This window comes from Aspergillus mulundensis (genome assembly GCF_003369625.1).
Source record: "Aspergillus mulundensis strain DSM 5745 chromosome Unknown scaffold_24, whole genome shotgun sequence".
Lineage (NCBI taxonomy): Eukaryota > Fungi > Ascomycota > Eurotiomycetes > Eurotiales > Aspergillaceae > Aspergillus > Aspergillus mulundensis.
The window spans coordinates 181,192-199,335 of record NW_020797912.1 but is presented as its reverse complement, the minus strand read 5'-3'; the positions used below and the strand labels follow the sequence as shown (position 1 = coordinate 199,335).

Genomic DNA, 18,144 nt, shown 5'->3' with positions numbered 1-18,144 from the left:
ATCATCATCATAACTCATTAAAGGAAAGAAAAGATTTTCATCCTTCTCGGGACGACATGGTTGACAATGCCGCCCCCACCACAAATTATTAGGTTGTTAAAATTATTTAGCGTACTTCTCACGGAAATACTTGGCCGCCTGGACCATGTTGGAGAGAGCAGCCTTGGTCTCGGGCCACTGACGGGTCTTCAGACCACAGTCAGGGTTGATCCAGAGCTGGTCAGGGCGCAGGTACGCGAGCATCTCCTCGACACGGTCCTTGATCTCCTGTTCGCTGGGAACACGGGGAGAGTGAATGTCGTAGACACCAGGACCAATGTGACGGGGGTAAGCCTCGTCGATGAAGACCTGGAGCAGCTTGGCGTCAGACTTGCTGTTCTCGATGGACAGAACATCGGCATCCAGCGCGGCAATGGCGTGGAAGAAGTCCTGGAACTCGGAGTAACAGAAGTGAGAGTGGATCTGAGTGCCGTCAGACACACCGCTGGTGGACAGACGGAAAGCGGCAACGGCCCACTGGAGGTAGTCCTCGCGCTCCTTGCCAGCACGGAGAGGAAGACCCTCACGGAGAGCGGGCTCGTCGACTTGAATGACCTTGACACCGGCCTCCTCAAGGTCAACAACCTCGTCGCGGAGAGCGAGAGCGAGCTGTTGAGCCTGCACAGACTGGTGGACATCGTCACGAGGGAAAGACCAGCGGAGACAGGTGATGGGTCCAGTAAGCATACCCTTCATGGGCTTAGACGAAATCGAGACTGCGTACTTGGACTCCTTGACAGTCATAGGAGCGGGACGCGAGATGTCACCGACAATGATGGGGGGACGCACGCAACGAGAACCGTAACTCTGAACCCAAGCGTGGGTGGTGAAGACGTAACCAGTGAGGCGCTCACCGAAGTACTGAACCATGTCGTTACGCTCGGGCTCACCGTGGACCAAAACGTCCAGGTCAAGCTCCTCCTGGATCTTGACAACATCGGCAATCTCCTTCTCAATGAACTTCTCATACTCCTCAGCAGTGATCTCGCCCTTGGTGAACTTGTTTCGCTGGATACGGATGTCCTTGGTCTGAGGGAAGGAACCGATAGTGGTGGTAGGGAAGAGAGGAAGCTTAATGGACTCCTCCTGCTTGGCAAGACGGACAGGGAAGGGAGACTTGCGGTTGTGCTGCTCAGGAGTGACGGCGGCCTGGCGCTCCTTGACCTTGGGATCGTTGGTACGCTTGGAGGAGGCACGAGCCTGAACAGACTTGGCGTTGGCCTCGAGCTGTTCGCGAACGGTAGCAGGGCCGTCAGTGACAGCCTTGGCAATCACGACAACTTCGCTGGTCTTCTCAACAGCAAAGCTGAACCAATCCTGGACCTCGGGGTCGAGGTTCTTCTCGCTGGCGAGAGTGTGGGGAACGTGGAGGAGAGAGCTGGAGGTAGAGACAATGACACGTTCCTTGCCGAGCTTCTGGATAGCAAGCTCAACCTTCTCGATGGCAGCCTTGAAGTTGGTCTTCCAGATGTTACGGCCGTCAACAACACCGGCAGAAAGAACCTGCTTGGGACCAAGGGCATTGACAACAGACTCAAGCTGCTCAGGGTTGCGGACAAGATCGATGTGAATACCGTAAAGGCTCTGAAGGGCAGGAAGGACGTCGATGTTGTGGACAATGTCACCGAAGTAGGTGGCCAGGACAAGGCGAGGAGCCTGGGTACCAAGAGAGCCGAGCTTCTCGTAAGCAGGCTTGAAAGCGTTCTTGGAAGCGAGGGGAAGGTCAAAGACAAGGACAGGCTCGTCAATCTGGACATCCTCAACGCCAGCCTCCTTGAGCTTGGCAAGGAGCTCGACGTAGAGGGGAAGAAGCTCGTTGATCTTGGTGATGGGGTTCACGGTCTGACCACGGTCGGCCTTGGCGAGGGTCAGGAAAGAGACAGGGCCAAGGATGACGGGACGGGTAATGACACCAGCCTCCTTAGCCTCGAGGTACTCGACAACGGGCTTGGGGTTGGCAGCAAGCTTGAAGGTCTGGTTATCCTGGAGGGTAGGCTTGACGTAGTGGTAGTTGGAGTCAAACCACTTGACCATCTCCAAGGAAGGAACATCGATAGCATCCTGACCATCCTTGGCAGGCTTCTGAAGACCGCGGCCCATGGCGAAGTATTCGTCCAGAGGGTGAAGGTTGTACTTGGTGTAACGCTCAGGAACAACGCCGAAGAGCTGGATGTGGTCAAGGACCTGGTCGTAGAAAGCAAAGTCGTTGCTGGGGATGATGTCGACACCAGCATCCTTCTGAATCTTCCAGTGCTCAGCACGAAGTCTCTTTCCCTCGCTCAGGAGCTCATCACGAGAGATCTTGTCACCCCAATAAGCTTCCGTGGCCTTCTTGAGGTCACGGAGCTTTCCCATACGCGGGAAACCAAGAACGGCGCTGTAGAAAACAGGATATCAGTATTGAGCAAAGGTAACACGTAGAGACTCGGGTAGAACATACGATTGAACCATTCTGACAGGTGTATGCGTCCGGAGGACAGAGAAAAAGCGGTTGAGGCGGGGTCGTAAGGAGAAGAAAGAGAGAATAGCTTGAAAAGAACAGAAATACAAGCGAAGAGGATTAGGAGGGGAGCAAGAGACAATTCACAAGTCTCTTGTAGGAGAGAGGATAAAAAGAAAAGGGGGATGAAGAAAGAAGAGGGAGAAGGGGGTGAACGACAGCTAAATAGTAAATGGAGGGGAAAAAGTCGAGGTCCCTTCGGTGTGGAATTCGGCGAATCAGAAAGACCGGAGGCGGGGTAGGTACGCTATACGGGGTGGTACCGTACAATTACACCGTACAATTACAGGACTATCAGTGTCGACTTTCGACACAACTGCACCATTTTGCCGATCAGTCCATCATTGACTCATCTTGAACTGCTCATTTACTGTAAAAGGATGTATCTCATGCAGTATTACTGCATTGACTTGTATTGTGATGGTGCTGCTTGTTTTCGGCTGCGAGTATCTAGTAGAAATGGCGTGATTAAAAGGAGCATTGGCTTTGCGTATTTTTGGGTGGCACATGGATCAGTTCGTGTGTCAGAGAAAAAAACCACTCCGAATCTAGATCGCCTCCGAGACCGAGACTGCTCCGGGATCGGCCCTATCTGCAAAAACTAGTACTAAGCTATAGTCTGCTGAAAATGAAATACTAATTGATTAGCTGATGTGAGATTCATCTCAAGTAACCCTAGTAGTAGTACACTAGCAGTCCGGCGTGAGGTTGAACGGACTGATCAGTAGTGTCCCATACGGTAGTACTCCGTACTGTAGTACCTATCAACGGAGTAAGCTGACACGGAGTACGGACTCTACGGAGTATGCTGGCACAGAGATGTACCCAATCCCTGTAAGGAAAGATTAATCCGATACCAAGGTGGTCTCCTGCATATGCTGACGGCTAGAAGCAGCTTTTCTACAAGAATGCTTTAATCGCCGACATTCAATGATAACTTTATACTTAAACTTATACCTCTAGGCTGAAGGCTTGACTAGTTGGCTCATGGACGGTCCGTGCGGGCAGGGCCATGGCCGTGCCTTCCTCTTTTGGAACCATGGAGTACCCTGACAGGGAACGCTCCTTCCTCAAGTGGACGGAGATGGCCATGCTCTTACGCCTGGCTGCCAACGACTCGGAGATGGTTCTACTATCTCTCTTGAACCTGTCCGTTTCTTCGGTGCCGCGTCATCCGCATCTTTGTCAATGGTATGTGCTCTCCTGAGGGAGCAACCAATGCTAGATGGGTTTCCTCTTCTGCCCGCGGCTTCGAAATTATCGGAAAGCCTCAGATTCATCCGAGGCTGAGCAGTACCAGCTGAATCAGAGGGACCGCTCCTCTCCCGTCAATGGATCCCTTGAAGGTGAACGATGCAAGCCGCAATGCTTTTCTGCCCCCGTTTGGGGCCAACCCGCTGATTGACCTAGCCGTATCCCACCCAACTGATCGAAGCGAGCATCGCCTAAGCATCTCGTCAGGCATCTCGGGTAAGCTTCGCAGGCGGTTCTCTCGGGATGCTCGGCAGTTGCATAGACAGCCCAAAAAGTCAGATCGAGGGCCATTGATCCCATTCCTGCATTCTTCTAAGCACCCCGGCAGCCATGCGGCGCAAGTTACCTCTCATGAGTTAGGCGGCAGCTTGGTGAGCGAAAGAGGGTACGATAGCGATGCGCAGTACATTGGAACGCCGAAGCATCAAGTCTACACGGCAGAACACCGCCCCGGGAATGGGATAGGAGTTTCTCCTCATCGTCAACCTCCGCCTCTTCCTGAGCCTGGCTTGGAGCCGTCGCGAGAGCATACGTTTGGATTAACCGTGGATACCAAAGGCGTCGGATATGAACAACCCGTACACCACGGGGAAGGCGGCGAATCTCAGTTGCTCTGGCCCTCTCGAGATCACGAACATCAACCCCCACACGCTGTACAGGAGTCTCCCTCGACCAGTTTCCAAAATGTGGAACTTGGCAGTCCCCTTGGGACTCTCCGCAATGAACCCTCCAGCCCCTGCTCCAGTGGGACCAGAGCATGGGCGCAAGAACGGCCATCGCCAATGCAAGCGCCAGCACCCGTAGTAAGAGCACAAGACATGCACCGCCCTCATTCACCCCCGGCTCCAACAGGGTCTCCGATGCCTATAGCAGACAGCCTTGAAGAGAGTGCGAGTCAAGGTTCTGGCAGCGGACGCAACACCGGAGCGATGGTCTACCCTACTCTTCATGCCCAACAGCCACAGGGCTATGCCACGTCTGCGGAGTCTGTATCCGGCTGTCCTCCGCAAATAGCTGTTAGGAAACGGCACCAGCGACCACAAAGAGCATTAATCACACATGGCGAGCAGTCCGTGCACCTGGGGGAAATGAACATCCACAGAATGCTCGCTTCATCTGGATCCACTACCTATATACAAACCCAGAGCAATCCATTCGATGAAAATCGATCGACTAGCAATGCGATGTTATGGAATCCCAACAAATATGGAACACTTAACAGTCCACCGATGCCCCCAATCTGGGACGTGGCGGAAGCAAAGCTCTCTGAACTGCCTGGGAGCATTCAAGATCCACGATCGCCGTACTCTCCAAAGACTAGCATATCGTCCGCCGGTCTTGATCAAGATGAGTCGAACATTCCCAGTTTTTCACAGGGCTCATCCGGCAACTTACCGGCAAGACGAACTTATTTGCCATCCGACTATGCAGCTATTTCTGCTACCACTGCTGAAGAAGCCCACGCCTTGAAAAGTAAATTCACTGAGCGATTTGGATCAGATCGATCGATCGGCCATGCAGGGGTCGGTTCACACGGGGGCGACAATAGTTCTTCTCGCAGAATAAGCATAGGGTGGATGTCCGAAGGTCGACGTATTGGATATGGATATACGCTTGTACCGCCAGAGAATCCAAGCGAACTACCAGATCAGATGCATTACGGGCATGCAGGACCTGGAGGTTGCGGTGCCACCGATAGCCCTAATGGTTCGCCCGCGGGTAGCATCACGGGGAACTCAGTAAAGCAGAGGTCACCATTGGCAGCAGAGACAAATCGAGGACCTCTGAAAGCAAACCGGTCGAGCTTCGATATATCAGCTATCCTTCAAAGGCTCGGCTTCCCCCGCTGGGCTGGCTCAAACTCAACTCTAAAGCCGAGCAATAATAGTGACGCAGCAAGCTGTGATTCCGGTGGCTCTTCCATGTTCGGGATACTCACAAACAAGAAAAAACCCCACGCCGGACCCAATCTTGACGCAGAAAATCCTTGGGAATTTTGCTCCTGGGTTCGTCCATCGCAGAGCTCGGGTGGGCAGCAAGCACCTCACCAGGGCAGTGTTGGATCGTCCGAGCATGCAGAAGCACAACTGATTGAGAAACTAGCAACGCTGCGCCGGAGAGGCGGTGCGTGGGCGGCGAAGCGCAAGGTCTCGGAACTCGCCCGTAATCTTGAAAAACGAGCGGACCGCGCCGTAGCGAACATTGCTGCATCGGACCGATTCCCCGTCGCGCAACGGACTGCGACACGAGTGCTCAAACTGAGAGCTCCTGCTAGCAAAGAGAGGCCGCGTGAGATGCACAATCACGATCCTGCATACTCGAGACACCAGCTAGATGGTCATCATGATTTCCAGAGTCCTCAAGCAAGGCCGCCCGTCCGGACGAGCACAGGAAGTTCGGGTGATTGGGACAGCTTGTATGAGGAATGTCTGGAGGAGTGCTCGATCCCTGAATGATGGATTCTACGGAAAGAGAAAAGAAAGATAATGGCAACTGATCATATTAGTTTTTCGAAGAGAGGGACGAAGCACACGTCCATGTATGATTAGGCTTAATATGTGCGAAAATCGAATGCTAAAAGTATTGATAGCGAATCGGAAACAGGGGATTGAGAATAGATAATCGTACATTGGTATATTGAGGGGTTCGTGAGGGGAAACGGCATAAGACGCAAATCATTTCTTCTGCCGCTTGGAGCTCTTGTCACTTCCATTGCTGAGCACGCTGGCAGAACGCTTATGAGAGACGCCCTCCTTTTCTTTCGTAGCCGGTTCACCACTGGCAGGATTATTCGCAGTAGACGAGGCATCCGGATTCGCTTGTCCTTCGCTTGCATTGACAGGTTGCCCACTCTGCGGAGCACTGCCTACAGCACCAGACACAGGCGCAGGTGGAACAGGAGCATCTTCATCGCGCTGCTCCGACTTGACCTCAGGCTTATCCTTCTCCTTAAACTCCTTTGCCTTCCGTTCCCGCTCCTCCTTCGCCGCTTCCAATACACGGATCTCGCTCTCCACCTTCTCAGCGACCTTGCGCGCGTCCAGCAGGAGGTTGACGGAGTGAATCAGCTTCTCAAAGTTCTTGACCACTCGCTCCGTCGGCATGACCAGACGAAGCGGCACCTCCAGCTCAGCGAGCGCGGCACCAAGTTTCTGTGTCTGGACGTGGGATTTCGCCTGCGTGAGTTTTTGAACGCGATCAGAGCGGAATTGCACGCCTGGTGCAAGGCGGTCGTGGTGTTGCACGCCGTAGCGGGCTTCTTCTGCAGGCGTAAGGGTACGAATTGCTTGCTGCGCTGCTTCCTTGTTGGCTGCTGCGGCGGCCTTTTTGGTTGTTGCGGGTTGTGTGGTGCCACCGTTGGGCGTGTCTGCTCTGCTGCTGTCGCGGGCGCTGCCAGGGCCATTGGGGATCGTGGGGGTTTGGCCGCCTGGTGTAGGAACGATGCCGTCGGGACCGAGAATAGAGCGGCGCTTTTTGCTCTTATCTGCTTGGAGAAGGGTTTGAAGGAGGTGGGAGAGGCCCTGGCTGTTGTGGTAGTTCGTTGCGTTGCTGACGCTGACGGGGATGTCGAGGCGGGAGTAGAGCTCTCTGCGTTCAGTGACGAATTCCTGCTCGTTGGCTGCGATGCGCTTGAGTTCTTCGAGGAGGACGGTTTCCTCGCGGACTTCGTCCGCTGTGCGGTTTAATTGGAGGGCGGCAAGTTCCTTGCGGTGGCGCTCGCGCTCGGGGTCGAACTTCGTCATCATTTCATGCAGCTCAAACTCTGGCGGCGACATGGTGGATGGTGGAGTTTCGAGGGCGAGCATTGAGGCGGCGATGAAGTAGTAGCGGGCTTTCATCTGCTCCATGGTTCTGAATTGTTTGCTGGGTACCAGTGCGGTCGACGTATCTGTGTTGTCGTCGGGATTGTCGACTGGTCGCGGTTGGAAATCGTATCGATCGGCAATGACCACCCAGCGGAGATGATACTCCTCTACCAAGTCCATCAAATAATCCGTCTCTTCTCGCGACCACTCGTCGCTCCTCAGATGGCGGTTGTATTCGTCCGTAGTATATCGTTTGGGAACGTTTATTTTGATATTGTACTTAGCAAACGGGTACTGTGGTTCATTGGATTTCTGTTCTCCTTGCTGCTCTGTCGTTTCTCCCTCCATTTTCATATCCTCAATCGCCGGCGTCTGTGTTGATCCGGGTTCTCTCTGCCAGTGTCGTAAAACGAGGTCATCCGATCGCGCCTCGTTCGAGAAGGGGGTCATACGCCTAACGAAGATTAGCATTCCGAGTTATCATTAACCTTTTGAGGGCATTGCGTACCAAGGCCGCACGCGAGCTTTGGTCTGCCATTTCGGCCGTCCCTTGTATCTGTTCTCGTTGATCGCGATCGGGGGTGCTCGTTCTCCTAGAAGCGCGAAGAGTTCACGGGTAATTCCCTCTGTAAAGTATTAGAGTTGGTCAATTTGCGATCGTTCAAGACGCACCTGGCCTCTTCTCCACAACTTTCTGTTTCTTGTGAGGTCGCGGTTGGCCCTCCGCGGGCAAGTCGAGCATGTCGCGAACATCGGCGGCAGCCATGGTCGTCTAGCGCACCCTTGATATAATCCAACAGTCACCAAGCCAACGTATCAATCACCTTCTAAGTATCAGATCAATCAAGATGAACTGGACGTATGTAGCGTCGACAGAGAGATGGAGGAGTGATTGACTGAAGCCGCAGAGCCGTCGGAGGAATGAGAATTCGCGCCAAGCCCACTCCCGCTCGTGGCCTGGATCTGGACAGCATAACATTAACATTGACATCTTCATCCAGCCCAGCCCGCTACCTCACATTGAATAATCCCCCCAAATTGCCATTATGGCTCCTTCGAAGTCATCCTCCTGGTTATCCTCCACTCTCGCCGTTTATGCAATTCTTTGCCTCTCCATTCCAGCAAACGCCCTCTACTTCTACGTGGACGGCCGCCAAACAAGATGCTTCTATGAGGAGCTTCCAAAGGACACCCTTGTCGTTGGTAAGTCCTACATACGGCCCGCACCAGGAGACAAGCTCTAATCACACCTTCTCGGCGAACAGGAACCTACTCCAGCGAGGTCCTCGACCAAACCTCCGGCACGGGCACATATGCCGTCGACCCATCTTTGAAGATGCTCATCACCGTCGACGAGGTCTTCGACAACGACCACCGCGTCGTCAACAAACGTGACTCGCACTCCGGCCGATTTACCTTCTCCGCCGCCGACCCTGGAAACCACAAGATTTGCATCACGCCCGAGACAAACGCCGCTACGGGCGGGTGGCTGTCTGGTGCTCCCACCGGTGCTGTTAGGGTGACACTGGACATGGCAATAGGCGAGACGAGCAAGATTGAGAGCGAGGACAAGGGGAAGATGACGGATTTGGTGCAGCGGGTGAAGGACCTGAACAGCCGGTTGCAGGACATTAGGCGAGAGCAGGTGTTCCAGAGAGTATGTGCTCCTCTTCGTACGCCTTCTTTCTTTGGGGATTAGGCTTTCTCTTGCTCTGGGCAAGTGCTAATCATTTTACGCTACTTAGGAACGCGAAGCCGAGTTCCGTGATCAATCCGAGGCGACTAACTCACGTGTTGTCCGTTGGACTTTGATGCAGCTCGCCGTGCTATCGGTCGCATGCGCTTGGCAATTATCTCATCTCCGTTCATTCTTCATCAAGCAGAAGTTGACCTAGGGGATTCAAGAACGTGGTTGTTGGAAGCGAACAGGAGCCTATTGAATCGGCGGTTCTGGTAGAGGGTGTGTATGGTTATCCATGACGAATTCCGACTTTGCGAAGTCAATGATATGTTCCTACTACATAGCGTTCTCTTGATGATACGAGGGTAATCGAATTTCCTTGAACTCGACTGTACTCTAAACTTATACCACGTGCACGTGACACATGGACAGGGCACCTATGCACCCTCCTTCCCCTTTTGTCACCTTCTCTCCGGTTCCAAGGTTTGACCATCATTCGAAAGTATCTCCTTTCGTGCCAGAATTCAACCTATCCAGGCTATCGAGATTAGGGATGATCCCGATATTAAACCCCGCTCGAGTCTAGCCAGATCTGACTTCCACCTAAAGGAATCGGCAGAAACCGATGACATCCATGGATGTGCCCAGGTCACTGCAACTACGGCATAAGTAGCTGTGGTAGCCTGCCGAAGTCCAGCCTTGAAGCGCTCCTACGTCGCTCCTACGTCCTTATCCCTTTACATCATCGCCATCCATCAATGCCCGCTGGCAGATTTTTCGGGATCGGAGTGCGGAGTATCTATATCAGGATGTGGCCGGCTGAAGACGCAATGTCATCGCTGCCATGACTCTTGACTCATGCAAGATCTCATGATGGTCGTCTTGTTCGGTCAATTCATCAGCCAAACTGCAGATCACTCACTCCCCGACGGATTCCTGGATGACATGCGCGGCCTAGTTGTTTTAGGGTTATCATTGCCGGTGATCATGATGTGGCTATCAAGCCGCAAGGAGGAACAAATATGGAGCTCTTAGGCAGGTAGGCGATTAAACCAGCAGACCTATTACGAAGCTATCCATTTCCAAGGTAATCATGGGACATGGTAAATGGGGCACCCAGTCGATTTTCGGCCAAAGTCTAGGTATGTATGTATCTTCCATGTGGACCTGAACAACCAGAACGCATTCGTCTGCAGCATCGAGGTCTTACTATATTGCCGACTCCATGGACGCGTTATTGCCTCTGCCCGAAAGGCTTCAGGGTTTCTCACTACATTGTGCTGGTATGTGAAGAGCATCGCCATGTAGTCGCTCAAAATTTCTTATGCTAGGATATACACCATTCAACGTTTCGTTACGCTAATAAGAACACCGGCCAGCTCCGTACGAAAGCACTCTCAATCCCAAATCCAATTATCATCGGACGATGTCTCTGCATCTTCTGCGCGTGACAACTGGGTCAATATGAACTGTGACGTTTGGGCATATGATACGCGCGAACGGGGAACATAATGAGAGCCCCAGAATGAATGCACTACAGTGTTGGCGCAGCGCTTCGCCAGTGCTAATGTCAGCGAATTGGGTATTATTGGATCCACCTCGCCTATAAAATGCGCAACCGGAGTACGGATCAGAGGGTTGTAGATGTCTCGATAGGCCCGATGCCCCAGCATGAAGCCAGAGTATGACACAACGAAACGAAGTGGTGGATGGGAAACCTGCCGGTTCTCAACTACCTTTAGCCAGGCTCAATTGCATCTAATGCTGCGGTTGGGTGGTGCGGATGGGCTTTACGTACAGGCAACCTGAAGATTTCCTCGCAACGCCGCCTGTCCTCCAACAACGAGGCCATAATGACAGACAGGCTAGCGCCCGTGGAAAAGCCGATGATGCCCTCAAATGGCCCTTCTTTTTTCAGAATTTCCATCACAGAACTGACAGTGCTCTCATAGTGACTAAGTCGGTCTTTTTGGTGGTCACCAAGGGCCCATGCCCTGGAATCAGCACTGCAAGGGCCGCTTGATATTGGAGCATCAGCGAAAACGAACAACACATCGCGCTGCAGCTGTTCGTATGTTGACTTCCGAATGTGCTGGCATAGAGCCTTTGTCTTGTATAGAAACTTCTGCCCCGATTCGCCATGGCCTAGACAGATGAGAGGTTCAGTACCACTACCACCACTGACATAATGAGCATGATGCTACTACCCTAATGCATTGAAAGGGTCCACGTTAAAGGAAGAGGCTGCCATACCATGGAGCATGAGTATCCGAACAGAGTCGGTAGGCATGTCGACTGATCCCATGGAGTCTGAGTAGGATGAGGATTCAGTATCTGAAAGATACAGCATGGTGATCAAGTACGTGTAAGTGCATGAGACGATGGCAACTCCAGCCACTGAAAGACAGGGATGCCTGTTTTTATATCAGGGGCCGACGCCTCTAGGGAGTCCAGGCTGGAATACGAGCTGCAAACGCCATCGGGCATCAGACCCGTAAATCGTGGCAGATCGCCCTATCGCTTCTACAGGCTAAGCTCTGCGATCTATTGACATGTGCATGCATGGTCTGCAGGACAGTAGGACTAGGTAGACCGACCATGATTATGGCCATTCGGCATCATCTCTTACTCTAGATAAAAAGCAATTCCCAAGCAAGCTTTTACAGCCTCACCCCGGAGTATTTTGTTACTCCGTAGATACCCCATAGGTCAGCAGCCAGCTATCATCATGACGCCACTTCTGGTCTATCTTTACAATCTGGCATTTTACCGCGTAGATATGTTACTCATGCCGCAGTAGGTCGCCGGTTGGTTTGATCCCGCAACACCAAGGCAGGGGGAGGTAACTCAATGCCATGGCAGATGACAGCTCATTTCTCACATCTAGTCAAGCTATAATCAATTGCTAACCTCAAAGTAGGGCTCGGATCATCTCCCGCCTACTTAAGGTCAAGGGCATCTGGGATAGGAGTATGACGACGGGTGCGGTTACCCGACACCAGTACTGCCGAAGTAGTCCCTGTTCCCCTGTTTGCCAGTTTATTTTCAAGGTCTGAAGGCCTTCAATCTCATTGAATGGAATCTGCAGTCTGCAAGGTCGAGAGGTGACAGCCCTGCTGCGGGTTCCCGCTCGCACGGCGTCTTCCAAGATTTGGTTGTGCCCCCCTCCATCCACCCCTCTCTCACACACACGACCGCACCCAAAGTCATCTCGAAATGCCCCTGAAAGTCGTCATTGTTGGTGCAGGGCTTGCGGGCCTGGCTGCCGCCATTGCTCTTCACCAATCCGGCCATGATGTCGTGGTACGGCTCCCCTTTCGGATTCGAACCTATGCCTACTGAACTTATACTCTTCCTCCCCCCTTCCCAGGTCCTTGAGCAATCCCGGTTCCAGAACGAAGTTGGAGCAGCAATAAGCATGGCTCCAAATGCGACCCGCATTCTAAAGAGTCTGGATGTCGATCTGGAAGCTCTGCAGGCTGTGCACTGCAACGGTGCATGGTCTTGGGATGCGCTGGGCAACCGCCTTGGGAAAGAAATTGTGAGCCTTTGTCTTCCCTTTCCTGGTTTCTGCTCAAGGAGCATGACTGGTAACAATGGTGCGCTTTATAGATAACCAAGGACACCCAGGAAGCATTGCATATGTCTGACAGCTGGTTGCTCACCCACCGAGTCGATTTACACAACGCCCTCCGTGACGCGGCGGCAAAGAAGGTTAATGGCAAGCAAATTGATATCAGGCTTGCGTCTCGAGTTGCATTGGTGGTGAGTTGGCTGTAACCTCCAGGTACTTATCATGTGTGGATCTCAGACATTCGGTATTCTAGGATAGTGAGTTAGGGCTCGTCAAGCTAGAAGACGGGACCGTGTACACGGGTGACTTGATTGTCGGTGCCGATGGGGCTCACGTAAGTGTACACAATACTTGATCACTTTGACGTTTCTAACCTGCTAACATATGTATTACAGTCGAGATCAGTTAGTGCCGTCACCGGCGAGGAACCGACGAAAGAAAGCACGGGGCAGAACTGCTTCCGATTCCTTATCCCGGTTCCTAAATTGCGCGCAAACCCTTTGACGGCTGCGCTTCTGGACAAGATAGGCCTGGATGGCGTCAAAGCATTCATTGCACCAGATCGTCGCCTGGTGATGTACCCATGCCGCCAAGGAACTCTGCTGAACTGCGCAGGGATTCACCCTGCAGACTCTTCAACAATGGCGAAGTACTCTTCCTGGCTGGATTCTGGGAGTGTGGATAGCCTCGTCAACACATTCCAGGGATTCTCCCCAGAGCTGCAGGAGCTATGCCGCCTCGCCGAAGACATGAAACTATGGAGCCTGGCATCTCGTCGCCCTCCACAGACCTTCGTCAAGGGCAAGCTCGCACTGATCGGAGACGCGGCACATCCAATCCTACCCCGTGCGTCACTGCCCTTTCTCGCCTACGAGGAAAGACCAGCGAGGCTAATGTTTCCCTTCTAGACCAGGGCCAAGGCGGTGCCCAAGCTTTCGAGGACTGTGCGGCTCTGGGTACCCTCTTCCCACCTGATGTAGTTCCAGAGCAAGTTAGCCAGCGACTCTCCCTGTACAACGAGACCCGCTATGCCCATGCCGTGACCGTAATGTTGATGTCCCAGGTGCCCGATGAGCGCCGGAGAGAGATGTTGGAGACTCTACGGACCTATGTCCCTGACGCTGAAATGCCAGAGAACATGATAGCCTTCACTTGGAGTTCGTATCCTGCTCGAAAGGCTGAGATGTTGTTGGCGGCTGCGTGAGTGGACGGGAAAACTGCTTTAGACCAAGGCCCAGTTGGACAATTCCATACAAACTCCCAGGCAGACTACCGAGACAACCTGTTTTGGTATAGAATAGAGATGATGATGATGATGATGATGATGATGATGATGATGATGTTTATCGGATTGTGTTCATATAATCATAAGGATCTCTATCAATAAAAGCAGCGACAACCACGTACACAGTGCGATCTATTCCAGCAGCAGGAAATGGCTATCCAAAAAATTGATCTGTATTCCGGGAGATGATCCTGTCGATTGAACGAGAGCTCAGGCCGTGAAAGCTGCCAAAATCATGACGTGCGTGTAAAGGCAATCAACCATCCATGTGTCATATGTAAGCTACGTATATATTGCGTGTTTATTTATTATTTATTAAGAGAGAACAAAGTGATATCATGCGTTCGTTGAATCATTGACCTGCGGCTGTGGCGCAGCATCGCTGCAGCAGAAGCCCGCAATCAGGCGTTCCAGGTCTATCAGTCTATAGGGTTTCGTCATGTAGCCCTTCATGCCGACTTTGGTGGCGCGGCTGAGAGCCTCGTCTGTGACGTCTGCGCTGACGGCAAGGACGGTGGGTGGTTGTGATTGGGGGGTTCCGGCAGGGTTCAGCTGTGACTGTGACGGGATATGAGGATGTTGATGGTGATGCTCGTTGACCATCTGAAAAATCTTCGACGTGGCCTCGTATCCGTCCATTTCGGGCATCCAGAGGTCCATCAGGATGACATCCACTGGTTTCTTCTGACGGAGCGGTGGCCCGGGCACGAGAAAGTCACTTGCGGTCGTCTGGCGCTCCGAGGGCTTCTGCGCATGAATTGCGGCATTCTCAGTGTTCTGCGAATCGAGGATATTCTGCATTGTGCGCACGGCCTCTTTGCCGTTTCCGGCTTCATAAATCTCTTGGTAGCCGAGTCGCTTCAACATGTGAACCAGAACCCGCCGGTTGATCTTGTTGTCTTCGGCTACTAAGAAGGTAAGTGGGTGCTTTTCCCCAAACTTTGCGTCTGAGGTTTGCCCCCTGGCGGGGCTTGGACTGGGTACTGAACGGGCGGGAGTTGGTGTACGTGACTCATCTGTAGGAGCGGGAGTGGGCTCTTGGGTAGGCGTTGGTGCAGGTGGTAACAAGGGTATCAGTGGTGAGAGTACAGAAGAGTCTGGAGTCGAATTGCTAGCGCTGCTGAGCCTCGAGGAGTCGTGGATATTGGGAGGGGTTAACTGCATTGACGAAGCCAGTGGGCGAGCGGCTTCGGGTGCGTTGACGGGAATCCTGATTTCGAATTCAGAACCGCGGTCTGGCCCAGAAGTCGACGAGCGAACGCAGACCAAGTCACCGCCCATCTTCCTGGCTAAACCTTTTGCCACCAGCAGTCCAAGACCTAGTCCGTCTTTGCTTCGCGTGATTGACGCATCTTCCCGGGCAAAGGGTTTGAAGAGATTAGGCAGGAACGCCATAGGGATACCGGGTCCGGTGTCGTGGACATTGATCAGGATTTCGTTGGCTTTGCGGCTGAGCGTGGCCTTGACCGTGATCAGACCATTGTTTGTGAATTTGACCGCGTTCAGAAAGACGCAAGATATCAGCTTGGCCAGGTCTCTGTCATCCACGAAAAGAGCGTCGGGTACTGCGCCGTCCACGGACCAGTCGATTGTTTTAGAAAATACTTCTCCATTTGATGACCGCGTCCGAACCTCGATCATCTCGCCGAACTCCGTCGCATTGCTGACCACAAAGTCGGGCCTGCCGCCGACATGGAGAGACTCGTTAACCACTAAGCGAAGAAGATCACGGAGCTTGGTGAAGCGGAGTGCTGGGCTCTGAAAATTGAGGTTGATACCTTCCAGCAGAAGGTGAGGTGCGGATCTTCGGACAGCTAAGGAGGGCCGAGGATTGACCATGCTAGCCATTACTGCCTCGATCTGATGAACAGGAGTTGGAGTGTTGAAGATCTTATCCGTCTCATGTACAGCATTCTTTACCTCCTCGGTACGCGGCGAAAGCTCTTTTGGCGACGTGACTCGGCGGACTTTTGGTTTTGGAGTAGGAGACTTCCCAAACTCCGGCGGATTACTCCTCCGTCGTTTGTAGGGATTAGCGGCAATATTGCTTCCATCGATGAACACGTTTGGCCGGCTCTCTGATATTGAAATGGGAGACTTGGCAAAGACGTTGCTGTCCCGCTCCACCTGAGGGGTTTCAGGAACCTCCATGTTGAGATCATAAGCATGTACGACGTTATCGGCTGCTTCAACAGCCCGTCTTGCACTATCTACTCCATACATTAGCATCAACAGTCACGGTAAATTGAAGGCCGCACGAACCTTGAACCATCTCGATGCTCTCCTTGAGCGATTGAAAAACGTATGCAGTTTTCGGAGAGGGTTTGCCGATAAGTGCATCGCGCACGGTGGCATGCATGACATCCAACATTCCAACAATCCCCTGCATTGGTGTTCGAAGCTCATGCGACAGACTGCGCGCAAATGGTTTAAGATGTTGAGAAGAAAAGTGCGCGCCTTGCGAAGGCGGTACCAATTCATCGAGTATATCCCCTGCGCCTGAGGCCGATTCAGAAGCAGACCGCTGCTGTTCAGTCGCACCACTATCCTCCTGGATTCGCTGAACAACTAAATCCTCCAAAGAGAAGAGCACTGTTTCAATAAAGGACCATGAAAGCTTTCGACTCTGTAATCCCACATCTGACCACATCAATCCCAAATAAGCGAGACATTCATCCCCCGAAAATAGCGGAATTGCCAGGTAACCCTCCGCAGCGAAAGGTAGCTTGTCCCTATCGGACGAAAAGTACGAGCTCAGGTTCTCTGGGATCAAGCACGGCTTATTGAAATCCATATGCGACAGGGGATTTCCACCAGCGAAGTACTGATGCCGATGCATTCCGATAGTCTGGAGTCCATCATTGTAGTAGTAGGCCGTGCCAAAGAGAGAGGGTTTGTGTCCAGCTATCTCTTGAGCTGTTTCGTCAGCCCTAACCCTTCGGGCTACGAAGGCATACTGAGCATTGCACAACGAAGAAGTGTGCTCCATAAGCTTGCTCCAAAAGGATTCGAGGTCCAGAACGCGCAGCTCTTTCTTAAACGCTGCTAATTCTTCGATTGCAGCATACTCAGGGCTGGCGACGCCCTGCCCAGAGTTTTCCATCTGCGAATCCTCGGCCCGAAAAGCGGTAATGGGCGCTTGCGGGAGGAACGAAAGGGTAGGCCCGGAGGCTGAAGAGTTGGGCCAGTCCGAGTCCATTGGTTCAGGCATGATGTATGGAAAGTTATGCGCGGAGTTGAGGACCGCAATGCGAACAGGTTTATGTAGGTATGGGAGGACGCCAAGAGACTGAGGGCGATAGATAAGAGACCAACGAGTTGCGGGCTACTTCTTGAGAAAGAAAACAGCGCATGGCTTTCGGACTAGTCCAGTTCTTGTGGTCAGTAAAGGGCTTGCTAGGTTACTATCAGATACATACGTCAAGCGCCGTCGGCTTGGGAGACGAACCACGCTGGCCCGCCGCGAGGTGAGACTCTGCGCAAAGAGCAGGCGTCCCGTCAGGGAACCCCTCGGGAAATTTCTATAAAGATTGACCCAAGATTGTAGAATTTCTAAACTCGTTGGCGATGGCAAGATAAAAGAGTCGCACGAGCGTCAATTTCCGACGTTGGCGGAGTCGGACGGAGCAAACGCCGATCGATAATGCCACCGGTTTTTCCACGTCGTTTATTGTGTGATATTGGTTAGATGAAGCTTGCGAAAGCTCATCAAGGCAATGAAGACAGGCAGAGCCCAAGAAAGAAGGTGAAGGGTCGACGAGACGAGGAGGGGAACAGCAGAGAATTAGAGTCGGTGGCTTGTCGACTATGGAGTCTGTCTTATTATTGGGGGCCGATCGGCCGGTCTAGACGCGGGGATCACCTCAAGCGCTGTTAAAGTCGAGCAAACGCAACAATAATAATGCAGTAGAACCTCACTACGTACTTTATTTAGATATGTTATGTAGTATTTTTGGTTGTTTATCTAGAGTATCACGATCCGGTTCCCAGGGTTCAGGTCGGCAG

At 52.6% G+C, this 18,144-nt stretch overlaps 6 protein-coding genes across 6 annotated transcripts; 3 read left to right on the top strand and 3 right to left on the bottom strand.

The window, feature by feature from the left end:
• Positions 1–102: 102 nt before the first annotated feature.
• DSM5745_11345 (5-methyltetrahydropteroyltriglutamate--homocysteine S-methyltransferase) lies at positions 103–2,490 on the bottom strand (the record flags this gene model as incomplete). The annotated part of the gene is made up of 2 exons (XM_026753361.1): positions 103–2,416; positions 2,480–2,490. 2 exons carry the CDS (start codon positions 2,488–2,490, stop codon positions 103–105), a joined length of 2,325 nt encoding a protein of 774 aa, XP_026598134.1.
• Positions 2,491–3,870: 1,380 nt separating this feature from the next.
• On the top strand, positions 3,871–6,249 carry DSM5745_11344 (uncharacterized protein; the record flags this gene model as incomplete). Its single annotated transcript, XM_026753360.1, has 1 exon — positions 3,871–6,249. The coding sequence occupies one exon, from the start codon at positions 3,871–3,873 to the stop codon at positions 6,247–6,249; it is 2,379 nt and encodes a 792-aa protein (XP_026598133.1).
• A 219-nt stretch (positions 6,250–6,468) lies between these two features.
• On the bottom strand, positions 6,469–8,365 carry DSM5745_11343 (SWR1-complex protein 4; the record flags this gene model as incomplete). Its single annotated transcript, XM_026753359.1, has 3 exons — positions 6,469–8,053; positions 8,108–8,225; positions 8,272–8,365. 3 exons carry the CDS (start codon positions 8,363–8,365, stop codon positions 6,469–6,471), a joined length of 1,797 nt encoding a protein of 598 aa, XP_026598132.1.
• A 280-nt stretch (positions 8,366–8,645) lies between these two features.
• On the top strand, positions 8,646–9,494 carry DSM5745_11342 (emp24/gp25L/p24 family protein; the record flags this gene model as incomplete). Its single annotated transcript, XM_026753358.1, has 3 exons — positions 8,646–8,802; positions 8,865–9,256; positions 9,345–9,494. The coding sequence occupies 3 exons, from the start codon at positions 8,646–8,648 to the stop codon at positions 9,492–9,494; spliced, it is 699 nt and encodes a 232-aa protein (XP_026598131.1).
• A 3,002-nt stretch (positions 9,495–12,496) lies between these two features.
• DSM5745_11341 (uncharacterized protein) lies at positions 12,497–14,058 on the top strand (the record flags this gene model as incomplete). Its single annotated transcript, XM_026753357.1, has 6 exons — positions 12,497–12,583; positions 12,651–12,821; positions 12,893–13,045; positions 13,108–13,188; positions 13,250–13,700; positions 13,763–14,058. The coding sequence occupies 6 exons, from the start codon at positions 12,497–12,499 to the stop codon at positions 14,056–14,058; spliced, it is 1,239 nt and encodes a 412-aa protein (XP_026598130.1).
• Positions 14,059–14,475: 417 nt separating this feature from the next.
• On the bottom strand, positions 14,476–17,338 carry DSM5745_11340 (hybrid sensor histidine kinase/response regulator; the record flags this gene model as incomplete). The annotated part of the gene is made up of 2 exons (XM_026753356.1): positions 14,476–16,349; positions 16,402–17,338. The coding sequence occupies 2 exons, from the start codon at positions 17,336–17,338 to the stop codon at positions 14,476–14,478; spliced, it is 2,811 nt and encodes a 936-aa protein (XP_026598129.1).
• Between the last annotated feature and the right edge of the window lie 806 nt (positions 17,339–18,144).